Genomic DNA, 20,869 nt, shown 5'->3' on the forward strand with positions numbered 1-20,869 from the left:
GCCCTGGCTGTGTGTATGGAACACATGCGAAAGTAGTACAAAAGTAGAGAAGAGACTTTTTAACTCAGTGGTTCGAGGAAAGAATTTTCACATTTCAAATGAGAGTTTCATATATATATACAACATATTCCAAATATGAAGTCCTTGCAAAAATTTTATGGTTGAATACAAGGTAGTTATTAATTGCTTGATTTTGTTTTGAGCTTTTAGGTTTTATAAAAATTATTTTCACATAGGCCATTTTAATTGTTTAGGATCAAAGTTTATTTGACCTGGATGGATGAAGGAAGAATCCCTGTCACGGAACTGGGTTAGTGAAGGTTTTCAGAGCCTCTCCTTCGGTAGTGTTCTATGGTCCACTTTCCTTTCACAGTCATCATTGACGTCACATCTGCAGGATTTCTATACTCGTAAATAGTTTGAAGGATGTCCATTTAACTTTTATTTTTACCCACATCTGCAAAATTTGTGTGGCTATCTGCGCTGTATTTTGGATATACAAGTTCCTGAATGTAAGCATTGAATGTGACTTCACACATATTCAAATAAGAGGTTCTTTTTCTAATCAAGTAAAAATGGCTGGTACAAGACTCAGAGGAAGGAGCCAAAGGTGAAAAAGAAAATCTTCAACAAGATATGAACTAAATAATAGCTTTCCCTTTGAAATAAATAGAAAAAGGTCTTTTTGCTTCCATTTTCCGCTAGCTAAACACATGTACTTTACAGACACTCTTTTACATAGACCTAAGTGAAAACTGTAAATGCTTGAGAGTTCCTGAAAAAGTAAAGAAGGAAGAAAAGTCTGCAGGAGTGGGCTGCCAAGCCTCAATGAAGAGAAAGCTGGTGTGGGAAGAAGAGGAAGAAAGAACAGTATGACAAACTCCTCTAACTGTGATAGTGTAAAACTCAGACATTTTGTGATACAGTGAAATAGAATATTCTAAGAATCTATTTTACTCACTAGGTCTCTCTATTAGGAAAAAAAATTCCACTTTGGCTTTCTGTAGACATTTTTCCAATATCCTTTTTTTGGGCTAATTTATTATAATGCAGTCTTATTCTATGTAGAGACTATTCAGTAATGGGGTAATGATGGCTCATGCAATAATGTCCTCTTGTAAGGAGAGGGATTTCTTACCTCACAGGACATACCTTACGATTTTTCCCTATTGCTGGCAGTGCATTTGCACTTATCCCTCACAGTTTTAACCGTTTGTACCAGTTGTAGCTATGGACAGATACTTTCAGTTTGACAGAGAAAACATGTTGGGGTTTAGAATGTGAAGAGCAAAACTGGTCCACAAAGACCAAACCCGACTGGCTTTTTTTAACCTTCATGTTTTAACCAAGCAAGCTGACCAGCCAGCTCTTACAGTTCCTGTAAATAAATGATATATGTGGATGTAGGAAATTGTAGATTTATCAGTAGAAGCCCTTTAATAGCAATGACTGAAAATCCAATACGTACTAGGTAAAACATTTTTTTTCTGCCTGTTTGCTAAAAATTTGCACCTTGTTGAGTTTTAATCTTCTTTTAAAGCTCAGAATGCTGTTTTTACCAGTGGTTTCTTTGTTGTGGACACTTGCCTAGAGGTATACAGGGAATCCACACTTCCTTATGTTGTGTGGTGGGTGAGACAAGGTCTCCACTTCCTTGCTCACTTAGCAGAGGTGAGGAAAGCATGTCCCTTTTCTTGTAAGAAGACCTGGAAAAAGGAACACAAGTTGATTTCTGGTAGGTTCTCCCCATTTCCATTTGAGTTTTTCCCTCCTTTGGTTTAATCAAAATTAATTTAGAATTCTTATGTCTTGGGAAAAGTCTAGACATTGATAATTTTTATGGTTTACCTAAGTTGAGGAATCTAGCAGCTAGTCTTGATTGTAATAAAAGGTGTGGAAAGAAATGTGTGTTCTTATTTGAGATGTTGAATAACTCTTATAATTATGATGATTTCTGAAAGAGTCTGAAGAAAGATGAAGTATTTGATTATGGAGAGGGAACTAAGGACATGATAGAGTTAAATTTGGGTAGGGAATGAAAGGATTCTGAGTTTTTGAAACTTGTTGCTATTGTGAAGTGTAACCCGTAAGATGTCCTTTTTCATCTATAGTTTATGTTCTTAAGATGGAAGGTAGATAACCATTTGGGACTTTTATTAAAATTGTATTCACAGCCATGCCACGTAGTGTGTTCCACTATGTTTTTTTTTTTCAACAGAGAAGTCATTAGTGAACCTCTTATATATTAAGGTAGCAAATTAAACCATATAAGATTCTTTTGTACTACATGAGAGAGTAAAATTAGCAGGTTGTTCCTACACTGTGCTCCTGCATTTCTGTTTAATATTTGTAATACATTAGGTAGTCAAGTTATTCTAAAAGTTTGAAAGTTTATTTTTTGAAAATTGTAGGAGTATTATATGATCAAGATTGGGAAAAGGGGTAGCTTTTACTAGAGTGAGTGGGACCCAAGCAAAGCTTTGTCCCATACTATACAAAGTAGAAATGGGTTCTGCTCTTTCCATGTCTAATTCACGAGAGGATGTCCTTATTGATGCTTGAAAAGAAAGTTGTGAATATGCAAGCATGGATGACTGTCTTTCCAGAAAATAGTTTCAGCTGGGAGATTAACAGTGAAAACTTGAAATTTAATAGTGTGTTAGATTGCCAGTGCCGTTATAATTGCTTTCTTTATTTAGTACATCCTGGTGAACAAATGATTTCTTCTTAAATCTTTTCCCCTCATGTCCCAGCCTGCTGCGCATTTCTCTTGAGCAAAGCTCTTTGAGATAGTTATTTGTTTTTCTCAGCTGACCATTGCTTGCCCTTTAATACCCTTTACTTGTCCTTTAAATAAACCTGTTTTCCTTATCCATTCTTTTTAATAGCCTTTTCTGATAGTTGAAGTTCTGGGTTTTGATTTTTCCAGCAAAACAAACAAATTGCCAGAATACAGTTTTCTAAGTCACTACTTTGATCGTTATACCCCAGTCAGACCTCCAGAAGTCTGGAGTGGCTGCTCTTGTTGGATCCCCAAAACACCTTATCATTTGACCCTGCTTTGGCTGAGCTGTGAGTAGCTGTCCTTACTGGTACCGCCTGCCAGAGGAATGGTTTTGGATACCCCGCACCCAGCCACATTGGAATCCACCAAAATTTAAGGCTAATTTCTCTACTGCTTTCTTTAGTGCCCTCCCTATTCTCTAAATAATCAGTAATCTAGCTAGTACCATCCAATTCACATTTTTGGGCTTATTTTCTTTTATTAGTATTTATTGAATATTGCAAGTTATATCTCCAATTAAAGTATACATTGAAGACAAGGGCTTATTACCTTAGCATCTCAGCTATTGGAAGTCGAAGTAGTAGTTATCGAATTACTTTTAAAATATTTAATAATGATAATAATAAAACAGTTCATACCTTAGTAGTTACTCTGTGACAGGAATTGTTCTTAGTGCTTTAAACACATTCCAATTTAGTCTTCAGAGCATGAGTTTGGTACTGTTAAGGCATAAAGGTTAAATGACTTTTGGTCTCACAGGTAGTAAGTAAATGTGCTTACACTTTGAACCTGGCCTGGCTTCAGAATCCAAGCTCTGTAACCACCATGTAACACTCTAGGTCTAGTTGAGAGTAATAATGTGTAAGATTGCCAATGCCATTGTAATTGTTACTATATTTTTTCCTTTTCCTTCCAACATTTTATGAAGAAAATTATCATACAGAGAAGCTGAAAGAATTGTATAGTGAACACCCATGTATGTGTGTGTGTGTGTGTGTGTGTGTGTGTGTGTGTGTGTGTGTGTGTGTGTATGTATGTATGTATGTATGTATACACACGCACCCATTTCCTAGAGTCTGTGGTCAACATTTTGTTACATTTGCTTTATTACATACTTACTCATCCCTGTATCCATCTTGTTTGGATGCATTTCAAACTCAGTTACAGACACTTGTATACTTCATCTCTAAACATTGCAGCATGCATATCATTAAATAGAGTTCAATTTTTTTATGGTAATTTTTATACACAGAGAAATGTACAGATTTTAAGTGTAATAAACTGTCATAAACATGACTGTCATAATTCAAGTAAGCTGTATGTTCTTCATGCCTTCCCTCCCCCAATTAAAACCTGCTTTTCTTGTTTGTCCCATGATCTCTCATTGGTATTTTGGTCAATTACATTGACCTCATTGAGAGCAGGCCCTTGTGTCTCTTGCTCCTGCTTGACATGGAGACCATACTCAGAGGTGTGATGAATGATAAACTTGTTAATGTTGGTTGTCATTTGCACTTTCTAAAGCACTGTGTGTGCAGACCCTTAACTGATAATTTCTTTGATATATAATGTTTTAGGTTATTTTCATGAATTAGGTAGACCTTATTCCCATTAGTTTTCTGATAGAACATGTTTTGCTCAAGTAGTTTTGATGTTGAGGGGATGCTGCCCTTGAAACTCACCTTTTTTTTGTTGGCTGCTGTTTGACAGATACTGTTTAAAGATTTCTCAGACTGGTATAGGATGAAAAGTGTGGTTCTGTGAGGCTCTTCTTCATCTACACTCAAGCCCTTGGTGATCTCATTCAGGCTTATAACTTAAATACCTCTATTCACTGATGATGACTTCAGAATTGTATTTCCAGTCTAGATCTTTACTCTGGACTTGTCATCTCTGCTTGAATGGCTAATAAACATATCAACTTTAATATCTCAAAAACTGAATCTTAATCTTTCACATCCTTCCTCTTCCCAATCTGTGCCATCCACAGTATTCTTAATCTCAATTAATATCAAGTCTTGGAGTTCAGTTGCTGGTTAATAACAGAATAAGAGTCTAGTCTTTCATAGGTTTTGTCTATTCCCCCCTCTCCTCTTAAACTGAAGAGTGTGTGTGTAGAAAAATTGGCATAAAATTATTTAGAGGGCAAGATCTTCAGAATACTGATAATTGTTTTGGGAGGCTAGACTTGTGTTTTTAACAAATCTGTTTAATAATTTTTGTAACAATTTATGGCAATGTATTTGGTGGAAATGTCAACTAGACTTCAGATAAACCCTCTTAGTTTGTTGGTTCTTCATATTCCATCTGTAATTCACATCACATCTAATTCTAAGCAAGCACAAAATGGGTGACTAGATGATGCCCACTTATGCACTATAATGTCTTTTGACACTTCGGGAAAGCTGCATAACAAGGAAGAAAGTTCCTGACCACCTACTATGAGGTTTTTATGTAGAGTAAATAGATAAATCTTAGAATGGCAGTTTTACTACAGTAATAAAATGGACTCTAGTTGTTGGAAGTTGATGGCAAGTGTCAGCAGTTCTACACACACTGGCCTGAAGGGATTGTCAGAAGAAAACAGGGAGAGGTGGTGCCAGGGTAGTCTCCCAGATGCCTACGGGAGTGTCTGAGGGTAGTCAGCTCCTTTCCCTTTCTTTTCACTGCCATTTCCACCTCTCATGAACTTCACGGAAAGGTTAGGGAAGTTGATAAAAGTAACGCTGTCAGGGTTACTTCTGAACACCGTTCTTAGTGTGTGCCTGGCATGGGACAGTGACCACTGCCTGATGCTTGTGTCTTTTTTCTATGTGGAGCAAATACTGTGGCAGAACACATATTTATGTGAAAGGTCAGTGTCTGTGGCCAGTTCTGTCTATGGAATCCTAACAAAACATGCTATAACATTTAGAGTGTAGATAAGGGAAGTAAGGATTACTGCTTATAATTACCTAAAGAATACTACATTTCTCAAATTTTCACAGTCATCTCCTCTACACCCATGTTCTCTGTACCCCAAGGCATATTCCCCATCCCCAAAGAAAAACAGTGAAATAGCTATTTACATTAAAGATGTGAAGAGTGTTGGAGATTTTATTTGGTCACAGAGCTGTAGTGAGTACTTATTATTAAAAGCAGATTCATTCTTAAATAACTGTTATTCCTGGTCTTTTAAAAAAGTAAAAGCAAAGTTGAATACTTGGATCTGTACAAAGAGAAAGGTAGACAGAGAAGACAACTCAGATAAGTGATTGATTGTGTTTATAATAATATTTCCCAAATTGTGTGGAATTTATAATAGTATTTCCCAAATTGTGCCAAGTTTGCAGCATCAGCACTTAATTTTGTGGAATGGAGGACTATTTTAAATTTATAGATATTTCTTAGTTGGTGCTTGCTCAGCAGTGGATATACTGTAGCAGAATGGTTTCTGCTCAGTAATGTGGTTTTTCTTGGATTTGGGAAACCATGAGGAGAAGTAGGTATATGAAAAGTTTGTTTATGTGCCCAATGTCAAGAAATGTGGGAAAGTGGAGAAAAGTTGTGGATGAAGGAAGAGATAAAGTAATTTTCCTTGTGATCTTTGAAAGAATATGCCAAGAAAGAAGGTCTTGGTATGGAAAATCTGGGCCATGAGATCTTCAGGTTCTGGTAAGACTAAATGCATGTACTCATTAAGGCAGCTTAATTCCAAGCAAGCTTTATTTAATAGAGATTTTGGTAATATGGAGGATCACTCTAGCAATCACAAGACATGCTGTCATATGTGTACCCTCAGATAAGACTAATGGCTTATTTTTGCATTTTTTAATTCTCGTACCTCTTCTGCTCATATACCTCGATAATTGTGGTATATCTGCTTAGGAACTAAATCTGCCACAATTGGATGGTTTGCTTCCTAAATTAGATGTGGTAGACTGGAAGTACATTTTTTTTTCTCTAAGCAGGGAAAAAAAAAAAAAGAACAAATAGTGATCCTTAATTCTCAGCCATATATTTTGTCCTAAAATAAAATGGTCAGGCGCTCCTCTCTCTGAGGTCACCCACACTTTCTAAGTGTGTAGCCTTTTAATTTTAAACATTCTCTCTCCAACCTTTCAGGGCGCCTCTCCTTGTTGAGGTTGCCTGCTGCACTTCTCTCTTTAAGTAACCTTAAATAAAACTTCTAGTCTGCTTAAAAAAATAAAATAAAATAAAATTGTCAGAAGCTGAGATATCATTGAGATTCTTAATTCTCTTGAAAAATAGTATCCTATGTAAACATATATATGTAGTATGTATTGTCAATAATTTTACTGAATAAGGAAATGAAACATCACTTGATTTTAAGTGACTACCTTACCCAGAAGGAATTTTCGAATTAGGGATTCTAAATCTTTTGCAATTTAGCTTTGATTTATATTCAAACCAGAGTAATGTCATGTCTATTATTCTAATACATTTTATAAGGCAGATAACTTGACTACGAGATAATGTGGTTAGTGTTACATCAGTATTACATATAAAAAGTGTATCTAGACTGTTGGCTTATTAAAAGCCCTCACTAATTATCAATCTTCATTTTAGATGCTGTACATTAACTTGGGGAAAGTAAGACTAGAAAGTAAAGAGTTTTGGAGAGCAACACAGAAGTCTGACATGTTTTTAGTATGATTATATCTCTGATGGATCTGTTGTGTCTAGTTCTCAACATACTGCTATTAAAGATAGGAAACATTTATTGAATGTTTATTGTGTGCCATCCTGTTCTCAGGACTTCACATGTATTAAATCCCCTTATGGTTGTTACTGCTATTAATTCCATGTTTAGAGGTGAGAGGCCCACGGCACAGTGAGGTTGAAAGACTTGTCCAGGGTCACAGGTCCAAGTGTGGAAACACTTTTAATCACTGTGCTGTTTGCTCCAGTTGAAATCTAAGTGTTTTTTCTAATGATGTATAGAATCAGTTTCGAATTTTAAAGAGACAGTTAAATTTCTGATAACTGTTCAGGCCAGTGAATTTGTTTTCTTTTTAAAATATGGCTGCTAGATTTCTTCTTAATTTTTTTAAATTTATTTTTTATTGAAGTATTATTGATATACAATCTTATATTGGTTTCACATTTCCAATGCAGTGGTTCAGCAGTTACCCACATTACTAAATCTTTACTCCCTCTAGTGCGGTTACTGTCTGTCGACGTAGAAAGATGTTCCAGAATCATTGACTGTATTCTCCATGCTGTAATACTGTCCCTGTAAACAACTTATATTATGATTGAGAATTTTTGCGCCCTTTAATCCCCCTTCCCTCCTAATCCCCTCCACTCCCATCCCAACCCTTCATGGTACCCACTAGTCACTTCTCAGATCCTATGAGACCACTCAAGCCAGTGAATTCTTTATCTTTTTAAACATGTATTTTCTTAGGAAATTAGTTATCATCTTACATTCTTACCCAAGGAGAACATTTATGATTACCATCAGCACAGCAAGAGATGATGCATGAAATGTGCCTCTCTTCATTCATGATGTAGTGGAAGACTTTTTAATTTTAAATTGTATTCCTTCTAGTCTAGAAGATTTGTAATGTAAGGGAGTAAGTATTTACAGGGTGTCCCTTAAGCGGTAGAACACTGTAGTTTGGGCTCCAGGGGTGTGGTAAGAGGAAACATGAACTGCTCTTACAAGTATGTGCATGTTCATTGTTGCCAACTTTACAGACTCCAGCCTTGGGTCACCACAAGTATGCAGTATGCTTGTATGGGCTCCTTACCCTTAGCTTTTCCAGGGTTGACGTGAAGAACAAATGTGCCCATTCTCCAAAACCTCATTGGAGATAAATTCCGACAGGTTTCCTTATGCCTAAAGGTTGGCTCTATTTTATAAATAATTCACAGGCTTTTGCATTTAAGAGTCCCCGCCTCATCCTCCACCTCCCGCCCGCTCCCCCAGTAAACAAGTGTGTTTCCTTTATCAGATGAGAGCTGTTGGTTTTGTTCTTTGCCTTAGCCCTCTGAAAGATCAAGGCCAGGTTAGTGCATACTAGAAATTATTTCAGTGCTGTGCTCGGGCTTTTTATAGGGTCAAAAATCCCTGCTTTTGATCTTTTTTTACATCCTTATTTCAACCATCCTGTACATACAAATCTATTATGCTACGTTTCCTTGACTTTACAGAAGTAGATTATATGTAAATGATAAATACATTGTTTTAGATGCTGAGAAGTTGCTGCTTGTACTTGGTAGTGAGACCATGGGAATCGTTTTCATTGATCACAAGAGAAACTTTTTTGGTTCTTAGGATGAAACAGATAGTCTATTATAAATGGCTGTAGAGTGTGTGATGGATTTCCAGAAAAAGCAGCCTTAAGATTGTGTGTGTGTGTGTGTGTGTGTGTGTGTGTGTGTACGTGTGTGTGTGTGTGTGTGTGTGTGTACGTGTGTGTGTGTGTGTGTGTGTACGTGTGTACAAATGCCAGGGCCTAAATATGGACTTCTTCTGCTCTGAACACAATTCTGAATGGGTATTCACTAAAGTTAGGACATTTATTTATCTCTTCACCGTGGTTCTTGGTAAAATCTCTTGATGAAAGTTGTAAAAAGGCTTTTGGAGTTGTCTGTGGCACTGCAGTTTTAAAATATGGTTCCCAAGTGAGGGAAGAGACTTCTCTCTTTGGGTGTGGTGGACTCATTGGCCCCTGCCTTCAAGGTGGTTGTTCACAAATGCTCCTTCCTGTTGGGTTTCTACTGGGAGGTCCTGAGTTGGAGGCAATGGGCTAGGCTTGGGCCTCCATGTATAAAGGGATGCTGTGTTTAGTTTATGGGTTTTGCAGGATAGGGTGATAACTTGCCTTTGAAGACTTCTTACTCTTTAATGTCTCCTTCAGGTAGGGGAAGGGAGGTTCAACATCTGTCCCTTAAGAGTGTTCCCAAAACATTGGCTAGTACGAAGTAACTCATGCTAAGGAGAGATGTTCGGAAAGCTGTGATTTTCACCTTTTTCCCTTCTCTCTTTGTAAAAGACAGTTTGTAGTACATCTTGTCTTTCTAAGGGAGACTTGAGTACCCAGCTGGTTAGATATATTTAAAGAAAGAAAAATCTCTAAACAGACCTTGAAGAAATCTATTATAAATTTGAGTGGGAACCTGAGAGGGCTGTGGCATACAAGCAAAACTAATTAAAATAACTGATAAAGAAACCAGATGTAACTTTACATGGGATTTTCAAGATTAAAATGTATGTGAATTATGTTAATAAGCTCTGCTTTTAACTCCATGTGAAGTATAAGAATTAGTTCCTTTTTTCAATTTGAAACCACCATCACCTATGCCCTCTAGTGTATACTGGACAAGTTTGACAGTACAATTTTGTTCAGTGTTCCCTGCCTCTGCCCTAGTTACAGATGAGATTCCTCGTGTGACAGCTCTCTTGGCCTCTCTGGTCCCTTCATCCCTGGGGGTTGGGGAAAGCGGTGGCTTTGTTTCTTCCCACATGTCTGATCCTGCCTCACTGTTCTGGGCCCAGAGAAGCAGTAAGTGCATCCTAGTGAGTATGGCAGCTCCTGGCAGTCAAGTCCTCCAGGCCAGGGCCATTGTGTACCCCATGCAGTGCTGCCATGTACAGCATCCTGTCCTGGGGATGTTTATCTTTGCTGAGCGAGGGGCACTAGTTAAAAATCTTACCTTCCTTTCCCCTATTCTTACTTACTGAGCTGGTGTCTAGGGTAGAGTAAGTCATGTAGGGATCCTAGAGATGTCAGCACAGTGAGCATCTGTAGACCCCCTCCCAAGAGTGGTGTGCAATGTGTTGCTGGGATCTACTCCCAACCAGCTCCCCTGAAGTAGAGGCCAGGGTACTGTTTGCTGGGTGTGGGCAATCTAGTGCCTTTTTGAAGCTCCTCAGGCTGTGGCAGCAGTCCTGTGTTGGGGCAGGTGGGGGACAGTGGCCAGTCTGGGCCCTATGAACCCCATGCACAGTTGTTTGAGCACTTACTAAGGCTTGTGACAGAGCTGCTTCTTACTGCATGACCGCTGTTTATTGGCTTAGTGGTTTTTTAGTCAGGCGCCTCCCCACTCCCTGTATCTTTATGTTGTTCTGAGCTTGGTTTTGCCTCTCTGAAGATGGGTGGTGATTAGCTGCCCTTCTTTCAACTGTCACATTTGGCATTGTAGAGAACATGGTACAAAACAACCGTTCATATAAGGTTTCTATGTCACAATTGCTCTTTCAAGTTTCACATGTCAAAATTGATCGGTTACCAAGGAAAAGCTAAAAAATAAAAAAAAGACATTCACTTTTTACAGTATACACAATTTTAATAACAAAACTTTTCTGTACACTGCACTTTGTTATAATCCTCCCTCCACCCAATATAATAGTATTTTCTTCCCACCCCCAACCCACTTGCCCACCTCCCACCAAAAAAAAAATGGCTCTTAAGGTGATTGAACACAATATATTTGGACTGTACTTTTAGTTTACAGTCTCAATGTTGATAGGAAGGTTTCAGCAAACATTCTATATATCAAACTTTAATTGCCCAGGAAAAATAGGTTAGTTGAAGGAGTAGCAGATGTTTCCACATATTTGCAGTAGCAGTGTGAAAGCTTCAACAGTCATTTTCTATTTGTTTTTGGCCTTAAATTATTCAAGTACTACAAGTTTGCCCTAGGTTAGGAACAGAAATATGTAATTATCTATGGATGGCCTTGTCACCTTTATCTTTGTTTCTGGCTGAAGCACTTTAACCAGTAAGCTATGAAAAGCATGATTTTTGAGACAGTCTGTCACTGTATTGCTCTTATTAGGGATATGGTCATGTAAGTCAGCTTCCAAAAATAACTATTTCAAAATTTTGTATTGATATCTATACTTCAGAGAGAGAACAGGGCATTTATAGCTTTTCCCCTGATATTAGCTATGTATAGGAAGTATGTTTAAGAAAATGATATGTCTGTTTTGAATTTTTGGATTCAGACCTAGTGTTACATAGGGCTTATTATTATTATTATTTTTGGTATCATTAATATACAATCACGTGAGCAACTTTGTGGTTTTTGTGGTTACTAGATTCCCCCCCATTATCAAATCCCCACCACATACCCCATTACAGCAGTCACTGTCCATCAGCATAGTAAGATGCTATAGAGTGTCACTACTTGTCTTCTCTGTGCTATAACTGCATAATGCAGGCTTATTTTTATTGGAAAGATGAAGTCTAGCTCTTGGTGACTAGCATTAGAATAAGCAGATGGATTTTAGTAATTAGTGGAGTTGGGGAGTTCAATCAGTTTCATTCATTGAATTGGTATAGAAATTAACTTAGGCACATTAAGAAATTACATGTGTTAGTGCAGATTTTTGGCTTAAAAATTAGTATCTTTGCTATTTAGTGTTGGCAGTGGGTATTCTCTGAGTGTGTGTAGATTTGCAGATTTACAGCCCACTCTCATTTCAGAAAGGTGATTGAAATCCCTGCAAGCTACAGAATTGGTTACTAGGTGGGTACAGTATCATAGCCATCTTTAGCTTTCCTTTTTCCAGAGAGATTTAATAATTTTTCTGTTTCTTGATTAAGTGGTCACTTTCCTCTAACCTTGAAAATGGGGGGAAAAAAAAGTGGGGTGGGGGACCAGATGGTTGTTGCACAGGATAAAACTAGACAGGAAAACAGAAGCCCCTGACATTGTGTTAGCAGATCTGCAGTGAAGCTCTGATGCTCTTCCACTCTGGCCAGTTGGTGAAGAGAAGTCATATGACTAACCAGTCTCATCTCAAACCTGTGCTGATACCCAAACACAAACAGGCCAACATTATATGGAATCCTGCCTTCTATTAGGCAGTTGAAAAAGGAAGCTTGCATTTTAAATGAAAAAGGAAAATGCTGTTTGGCACTGTTACTCACTTTTCTCAGAGAGCATTACCAAAAAAACAGAGGCAAAATATCAGTTATTTTTCAACTGGCAAGTATGCTCTGGTGGCCTTGGCATGCTGTTCTCCTGAATGACTGAATGGTTTGCTTTTCCAACTGGTGGTCTGTTTTACCTGCTACAGTCTTTAAGATTAATATGGGGATTCCCAGCAATATTTCTCATCCTTCTCCTCAGAATTTCGATTAATTTTGGTTGTGATTGAAATGATGGAAAATACTCCTCTGCTATCCTTCAAAGCTAGTAAAATCTTGTGTGTTCAGGACACAGTTGTTTTGTGGCAAAACAGTCCCTTGACAAGTGTCTGTGTTTACCTGATACGTGGGTTAGTAAATTTTAGCTTGTGGAGCCCTCATTTGTGATGGGGCCACCTGATCTAACCCCTCTAGGGAAGCAGGGAGCTGTGCTCTATGCTGTAAAATTGGCTCCTGTGTATGCTCGGTGCAGGCCTGGGGTTTGGTTTAACGAGAAAAAGTGGTCACCATTCAAGATCAGCTGAACTTGACTGGGCTGAGACTTTGTCATACTCAATCTATCCACCTTAAAAAATGTGAGAGCACATGTTTACTGTAATTGTTGATCTTGTCTGCTTTTTACTGAGATATATTTTCTTTGAGATTTAGGTAGACACCCCTCTCTTAGTATTAAACAAAAAATTACAATTAAATCTCATGGGTTAAACTGTAACTTAACATGTTTTCAATTCAATTCTGGGAAGAAAATATGCCTTGAGGGAAGGGTATCATGTTTATGGTCATGTTAAGGAAAAGATAACTTTTTTTAATGGTAGTAGTTTTCTCTAAGGATTTATACCATTTTTGACATACAGTAAATGTCACTTGTAAAATGTTCATTCTTCTAAGGTCAACTCAGTAATCTAATCTCACATTTTTGCTACTAACATGGAACCTTGTCTGTGGAAAAATTCTGTATGAATTGGTAACTTGTGTCTAAATCCCACCTATGTCATAGTTTCTCCATAGAAAATGTAATTAAAGAAGTGGAATAATTTGGCTCTTTTCTTTATGAAAAGTGTGGCATCATTATTATTTATTAATTATGTATGTTTTTATTAACACGAGAGAACTTTCCCCCTCCCTTTTCAGCTGCAGTTCCTAGGGCCTTGGTCTGCTCGCTGCAGGCTGTGTACATCACCCATTTGCCTCCCTCTTGGCTGCCTTCTAACTTCAGCTAACCCATTTTTGCGAGTCAGATTTCAAAATGCTGCCTTTTCCTTACATCCCCTCACCTCCGTGCCACCTTCAGCTTAACCACTGTGTGGCTGCAGAGGCATGTAGATTGTCTACCACGAGAAGGTTTGCCTCAGTAATATGTCCCCTTCACTTAGAAGGAACTGCTCTTACAATGTGAATGTTTATCTTCATTAAAAGGTCAAATTTTAGCATATAATATTTAGAAAGTGGTTTCTTTCATGGTTCCTTTATAATGTATTCTAGTAAGAATCAGTGTTATGCCTACTGCTAGCCAGTTATTTTTAATTTGGCTTTTTGAGGTTTGAAAATCAGGAAAATGCAGAAAAAAGAGGTTTAAACCCTTTATCAAGGCATTTCTGATCATGACAGTTCAGAGAGAGTATATTTTTGTGTGTGCTTTCCAGCTAGTGGGAATCATTTCCAACCTAGTGATAATAGGTAAGATCATAGGATTATTGAATCAGTTTATCTCTTTTCTCTCCAAAATAATTTCTAAATATTTTTACATATAATGGAAAATATAGGATTTAGTGAACTAATAAGTAAAAGGGTAATTTAGTACTAGTTTAAAATAATTGTCTAAATGCCACAAAAATCAAAATGTCCTTATAAGCTAGAGATGTATGATATGAAATCAGTGTAATTATTTAGTATTGATTTCATTGTAATGAAGCTTTTTCACAATCACTTGGATTCATTGTTTAAATATATTTTAAGAGAGTCACTCAGCTTATTAGAATTACATAAAAGGCTCTGGTTTCATGATGTGGACTTTGATAATATCTACTAACCCAGGCAAAAACTCTGAAAGAAGAGCGTTTCATGTTTACCAGTCTTCAGTATATATGAAATTCTACTTCCCACACCGGCAGTAAATTGTAGATTTGAGTAAATACCAAATTATCATACAAGAGAACTTTGCTAAATCTCCTTTTTAAGCAGCAAGCCAGTTGTACTTGGGATGGAGAGCAGTGGTCAAACAAGTATTGATCCATATCCATTTCTACTCGGGAGCTTCTTTCCAAACTGTTTTCAGTAGAAAAAAATAGCATATGGAGACTTTAGTGTAAATGTTTACCCGATAATACATAATTACATACATGAAACATCTTATTTTGAAGTAAGCATTTTTAGACTTTCCAGCAAGAATGCAAAGTAATATGAGCTTGCTTCATTTTAACACTTAAAATATGGTTTCATTGAAAAAAATTAAAAATACTTCAACACTTCAAAAACTTAAGTCTCCACTTGGTTTGGAAAATTAGGCTTAATGTCACCATTGGTAAAAATTAGATATGTATTTAGCCCCTACTATGTAAAATAGGTTACTTATCTGATGTAATTTTTCATGATGAGTAGATATTACACTTCACATTCTTTGTATGGCAGCTGCTGACACTTGCACTGTCCATAACCATTAATGATGATGAAGGGTCCTTCATGGGTGGCTTCGTATTCATTATATGGTCCTTGGTCTGACATATTTGACATATGGAGTCGTGTTTGGGATCGGAGCTGCCTGTGGTTCTGAATCATTGAGCACTGTCTAATTCTTCTTAAAGTGGGAGGGCAACACTTCCTGGAGATGAACACTATAAAAATAATAAAAAAGAAAGAAAACAATAAAGCCATTGTTCCAGTAATTACCCGCTGAGTGAAGATGGCATTGTCTGGTTCAGGAAAGTGTTCCTCAGTAGTAACTGCTATGCCTGCAGTAGTTGGTATTTCTTTGTCTCCCACATGGTAACTTGATGAGCTTATTCTTTTTGTATATTCAGTGGTTGGATCTCTATAAGTTGTAGCCATGGCAGTGACAGTGGTTGATAAATTCCAGCAGAGCTGAAATCCATGGACTGCATCTAATATATCCTCTCCTTGGGTGTGGTCAGGGCTGTGGCATAGGATGGAATGCTCCCACCGGCCTTGGAAACTGCCCAGCCAGGAGGCCAGAGCACATATTCGAGGGCTGCATTCCCACAGATTGCCAGAGAGGCCAATAGTTGAGAGGGATCTCAGGGAGTTTAAGATCGTGGAATCAAGGCTGTTTAACTTGTTATTATCCATGAGGAGTATTTTAAGATTAGGCATCGTTTCAAACGCTGTCAGGTCGATGGCTTTGATTTCATTTCCAGTCAGGTCTAGCTTTTCTAAAGTGCCCCAGGTCCACTCCATCCCACATGTCAAGTTGCTAATTTTGTTCCATTGTAAGAAGAGTGTGTGCAGACTGCTTAGCCGTAGGAAATGAGCAAAATTAATCTTCGTCAGCTGATTGTGCTCTAGGTGAAGCTCTCTCAGTTTGATTAATCCTGCAAATCCATTGCGAGCCAAACTTCGCAAACGGTTTGTGCTCAAATCCAGAAACTCCAGACTACGACAGTCCCAGAACAGGCGCACTGGGATAGTCCGCAGGGAGTTGGACCGTAAATGCAAGGTCTGCAGCTTCCGAAGGCCATAGAAGAGCTCTGGGTGCAGAGATGACAGCTGATTAAAAGACAGGTCCAAATTTTGCAGGTTAATCAGTTGGGTAAAAGTTGTGTTTGGCAAGTAAAATATTTTGTTGGAACTTAAGATTAATTCCTTAAGTTTATATAGTCCTTGAAAAGCATCTTCTTTTACTGTTGAAATTTGATTGTGGTCTAAGTGGAGCCAGGTAAGTTGACTGAAGCTGGCAAATTGATCCCTTTCGAGCTCTGTGATGTGATTGTGCCTCAGGGACAGGCCCAGAGAGCCCTTGTCTGTGGCGTTTGGCACTGAGTGGAAGCCCTGAGAGTCGCAGTAGAAGAGCAGCTTCTCGCAGCGGCATTTGGGTGGACACGCCATACCCAGGGCAGGCAGCATTTTTAAAACCATACTCATTGCATATATTGCTGCCAGCATAGGGGCCCCTAATGGCCACTTGAAATGTGAGCCTGCAGGATATAATTTAAAGAAAACAATAAGATAGGATATATTTCAGCAGAACATATGGGCTATTAAAAAAACAACAACATAGCATTATGGCGAAAGATTTCACTGCATATAACTTATTTTTTATTTGGTGCAGATAAACTACCCTTGCTACAGGACTAGAACAAAACTTAAACCATTAAGATAAGATAAAACATGTCCTTTCATCAGCAGTATATGCTTTTGCCTAAACGTCAGAACCCAAAAATATGATAGTGATTTCCCTCAGAAAATGTAAAAACCATGATTCCTTGCCTGACTATCAAGACACATAAAGGCATGGACTTACCCATTCTTCTGAGCACATTGGAGGCTGCATTCAGTCGCGGTTGTTAGACTCAACGCAGTGAGTCTGTAAAAGGCTCGAACATGCAGGAGCCTTTGACCAGTTTCCTGTTTTCGGTGTCCCAGCCTTTCTGAGTAAAATTGAATCCACCAGGGTGGGTTGTTTTATCCTTAGGATATTCCTCTCGAAAGCATTGGTTTCATTTTCTGCGACCACTCTGATTGCCTAAAGCAGTTTTGAATATGTTAATAATTTCATCCTCCTCTAACTGCTCAAATGGTTAAAGCTTTAGTCTCTCGGTTCCGCAGCCGTTAGTTCTGTCAGTCTTAACTTGTTGATGGCAGATGGGCGGCTTGTTGCAGAGAAGAGCTCCTGGAGCAGCATGAGTGCATTTACTGAAAAGCTTTTCCGAGAAACGGCACAAGAATGGATTTGCTTATGTGCTGCGGCCACACAGAACTGTATATAGGCTGACGTCACCGGGTGACGTGTCTTTTGTTTGGGTTTTCCAGAAGCTTTACTGTTATAAAGCACTGTGCTTTGTGACAGTATTGGGGTCGTCGGAAGACCCCTGATTACAATAAAGAGAAAAAGAAGAACTCCTGACTTAGAAAACATGGTATTCCTTCAGTGTAGGAAGCAGCAGTGAGGTTGTAATAAAGGCTGCATTCAAGAGGACCCGTCTGAACAGTGAGTTGGCTTAGCAGAGTGATGATTTTTAGTGCTTGGAAGAGCCAGTGCTAGACTGTTGGTTCTGCATAGAGAGATCATCTAAATGGGCAGGAGCCCGCACGATTTATGAAGTGCTGATTTAACAGCAGCCTATGCAAGGTAGTGCCCACTGCTCTGGCAGTTTAGAAAGCTGCTCAATCGCTTTGTTGTCATGCTTAGTTAAAACAAGTCTATGGTTTGCTTTTACATGTGTTAGTAAACTAGATCAGTGGGCTTGGTTTCTTTGTCATTAAGAGCTTAACATCATTAACTAAGAATGGAGGGGAGCTTGCAAAACAAAGCATTTGATTATTTGCTCTTTGAGAATTTCAGAGGAACTCTAACAGATTTCTCCTTCTGTCCTGTTTTATTTATTTATTTGTTTGTTTATTTTGGTATCATTAATATACAATCACATGAGCAACATTGTGGTTACTAGATTCCCCCCATTATCAAGTCCCCACCACATACCCCATTACCGTCACTGTCTATAAGTGTAGTAAGATGCCATAGAGTCACTACTTGTCTTCTCTGTGCTATACTGCCTTCCCTGTGGCCCCCCCGCCCTGCTATGTTTGTGTGCTAATCGTATGCCCCTTATTCCCTTTATCCCTCCCTTCCAGCCCACCCTCCCCAGGCCCTTTCCCTTTGGTAACTGTTAGTCTATTCTTGGGTTCTGTGATTCTGCTGCTGTTTTGTTCCTTCAGTTTTTGCTTTGTTCTTATACTCCACAGATGAGAAAATCATTTGGTACTTGTCTTTCTCTGCCTGGCTTATTTCACTGAGCATAATACCCTCTAGCTCCATCCATGGTGTTGCAAATGGTAGGATTTGTTTTCTTCTTATGACTGAATAATATTCCATTGTGTATATGTACCACATCTTTATCCATTCATCTGCTGATGGACACTTGGGTTGCTTCCATATCTTGGCTATTGTAAATAGTGCAGTGATAAACATAGGGGTGCATCTGTCTTTTTCAACCTGGAGTGCTGCATTCTTAGGGTAAATTCCTAGAAGTGGAATTCCTGGGTCAAATGGTATTTCTATTTTTAGTTTTTTGAGGAACCTTGATATTGCTTTCCACAATGGTTCAACTAATTTACATTCCCACCAGCAGTGTAGGGGGGTTCCCCTTTCTCCACACCCTCTCCAACATTTGCTGTTGTTTGTCTTTTGGATGTTGGCCATCCTAACTGGTGTGAAGTGATATCTCATTGTGGTTTTAATTTGCATTTCCATGATGATTAGTGATGTGGAGCATCTTTTCAGGTGCCTGTTGGCCATCTGAATTTCTTCTTTGGAGAAGTGTCTGTTCAGCGCCTCTGTCCATTTTTTAATTGGATTATTTGCTTTTTGTTTGTTGAGGCGCTGAGCTCTTATGTATTTTGGATGTCAACCCCTTATTGGATATGACATTTATGAATATATTCTCCCATACTGTAGGATACCTTTTTGTCCTACTGATGGTGTCCTTTGCTGTACAGAAGCTTTTTAGTTTGATATAGTGCCACTTGTTAATTTTTGCTTTTGTTTCCCTTGCCCGGGAAGATATGTTCATGAAGAAGTTGCTCATGTTTATATTCAAGAGAATTAATTTTCTCTAAGAGTTTTATGGTTTCATGACTTTTATTCAGGTCTTTGACCCATTTCGAGTTTACTTTTGTGTATGGAGTTAGACAGTAATCCAGTTTCATTCTTTTACATGTAGCTGTCCTGTTTTGCCAACACCAGCTGTTGAAGAGGCTGTCATTTCCCCATTATATATCCATGGCTCCTTTATCATATATTAATTGACCGTAAATGCTTGGGTTAATATCTGGACTCTCTATTTTGTTCCACTGGTCTATGGGTCTATTCTTGTGCCAGTACCAAATTGTCTTGATAACTGTGGCTTTGTAGTAGAGCTTGAAGTTGGGAAGCGAGATCCCCCCTGCTTTATTCTTCCTTCTCAGGATTGCTTTGGCTATTCGGGGTCTTTTGTGGTTCCATATGAATTTTAGAACTATTTGTTCCATTCATTGAAGAATGCTGTCAGTATTTTGATAAGGAGTGCATTGAATTTGTAGATTGCTTTAGGCAGGATGGCCGTTTTGACAATATTAATTTTTCTACCCAAGAGCATGGGATAAATTCCCATTTATTAGTGTCCTCTTTAATTTCTCTTAAGAATGTCTTGTAGTTTTAATAGGTCTTTCACTTCCTTGGTTAGGTTTGTTTCTAGGTATTTTATTCTTTTTGATGCAATTGTGAATGGAATTATTTTCCTGATTTCTCTTTCTGCTAGTTCATTGTTAGTGTATAGGAATGCAACAAATTTCTGTGTATTAATTTTGTATCCTGCAACTTTGCCGAAATCAGATACTAGTTCTAGTGGTTTTGGAGTAGATTCTTTAGGGTTTTTTCTGTACAATATCATGTCATCTACAGTGTTCTGTCCTGTTTTATAACAGTGTTTTATCATAATGCCAATTGAAAAATAATGCTGAGTTGATCTTTTAATGTCTTACTAGGGGACAAGGAAAGGTTGGTACAGTTGTTTAATATTGCATGCCCTGAATGTTAACAGTAGAACAGAAATGATTTAGGACAAGTGATACAATATGGCTGGATTCTGACATGATCCTTGTATTTACCTCAGAATCTTAACTACTCCTTTGGTTGAAAACCTCAGCTGATGCTGGGATTGGGGCATTGTGGCATTCAAGTAAGAGCATTTGCACACTTTGTTGCTCCTACTGGCACACTTCAGAACTGACTCTGAGCCTCATATTAACTGCTATTGGAATCTTTCTAGTGAATACAAAAGGTCATTTATTATACTTTGGAATAGGATTTTTGCTTTGGCTCCTTTTACTTGACAAAACTGTCTTCTCCTGTCAGACAGTGTGATCACTTTCTAGAACTTGGTTTATGAATGTGCTGCTCCACATTTAGTGTTGAATAAACATGAAAGACACCTCTGTCATGAGTCAGGGTCATACTTTCAGGCCTGATAAAGGTAAGGCTTTTCAG

At 38.2% G+C, this 20,869-nt stretch overlaps 2 protein-coding genes across 2 annotated transcripts in view; one reads left to right on the forward strand and one right to left on the reverse strand.

The window, feature by feature from the left end:
* Positions 1-20,869, forward strand: part of CTNNA1 (catenin alpha 1) — a 218,260-nt gene that overhangs the window by 118,023 nt on the left and 79,368 nt on the right. The gene's annotated exons all lie outside the window — the stretch shown is intronic.
* On the reverse strand, positions 11,299-18,403 carry LRRTM2 (leucine rich repeat transmembrane neuronal 2). The gene is made up of 2 exons (XM_036897109.2): positions 17,147-18,403; positions 11,299-16,820 (listed from the first exon to the last, which is right to left on the reverse strand). Exons 1-2 carry the CDS (start codon positions 17,148-17,150, stop codon positions 15,274-15,276), a joined length of 1,551 nt encoding a protein of 516 aa, XP_036753004.1. The 5' UTR covers positions 17,151-18,403; the 3' UTR covers positions 11,299-15,273.

This window comes from Manis pentadactyla, chromosome 13 (assembly GCF_030020395.1).
Source record: "Manis pentadactyla isolate mManPen7 chromosome 13, mManPen7.hap1, whole genome shotgun sequence".
In the NCBI taxonomy this organism is placed as follows: Eukaryota; Metazoa; Chordata; class Mammalia; order Pholidota; family Manidae; genus Manis; species Manis pentadactyla.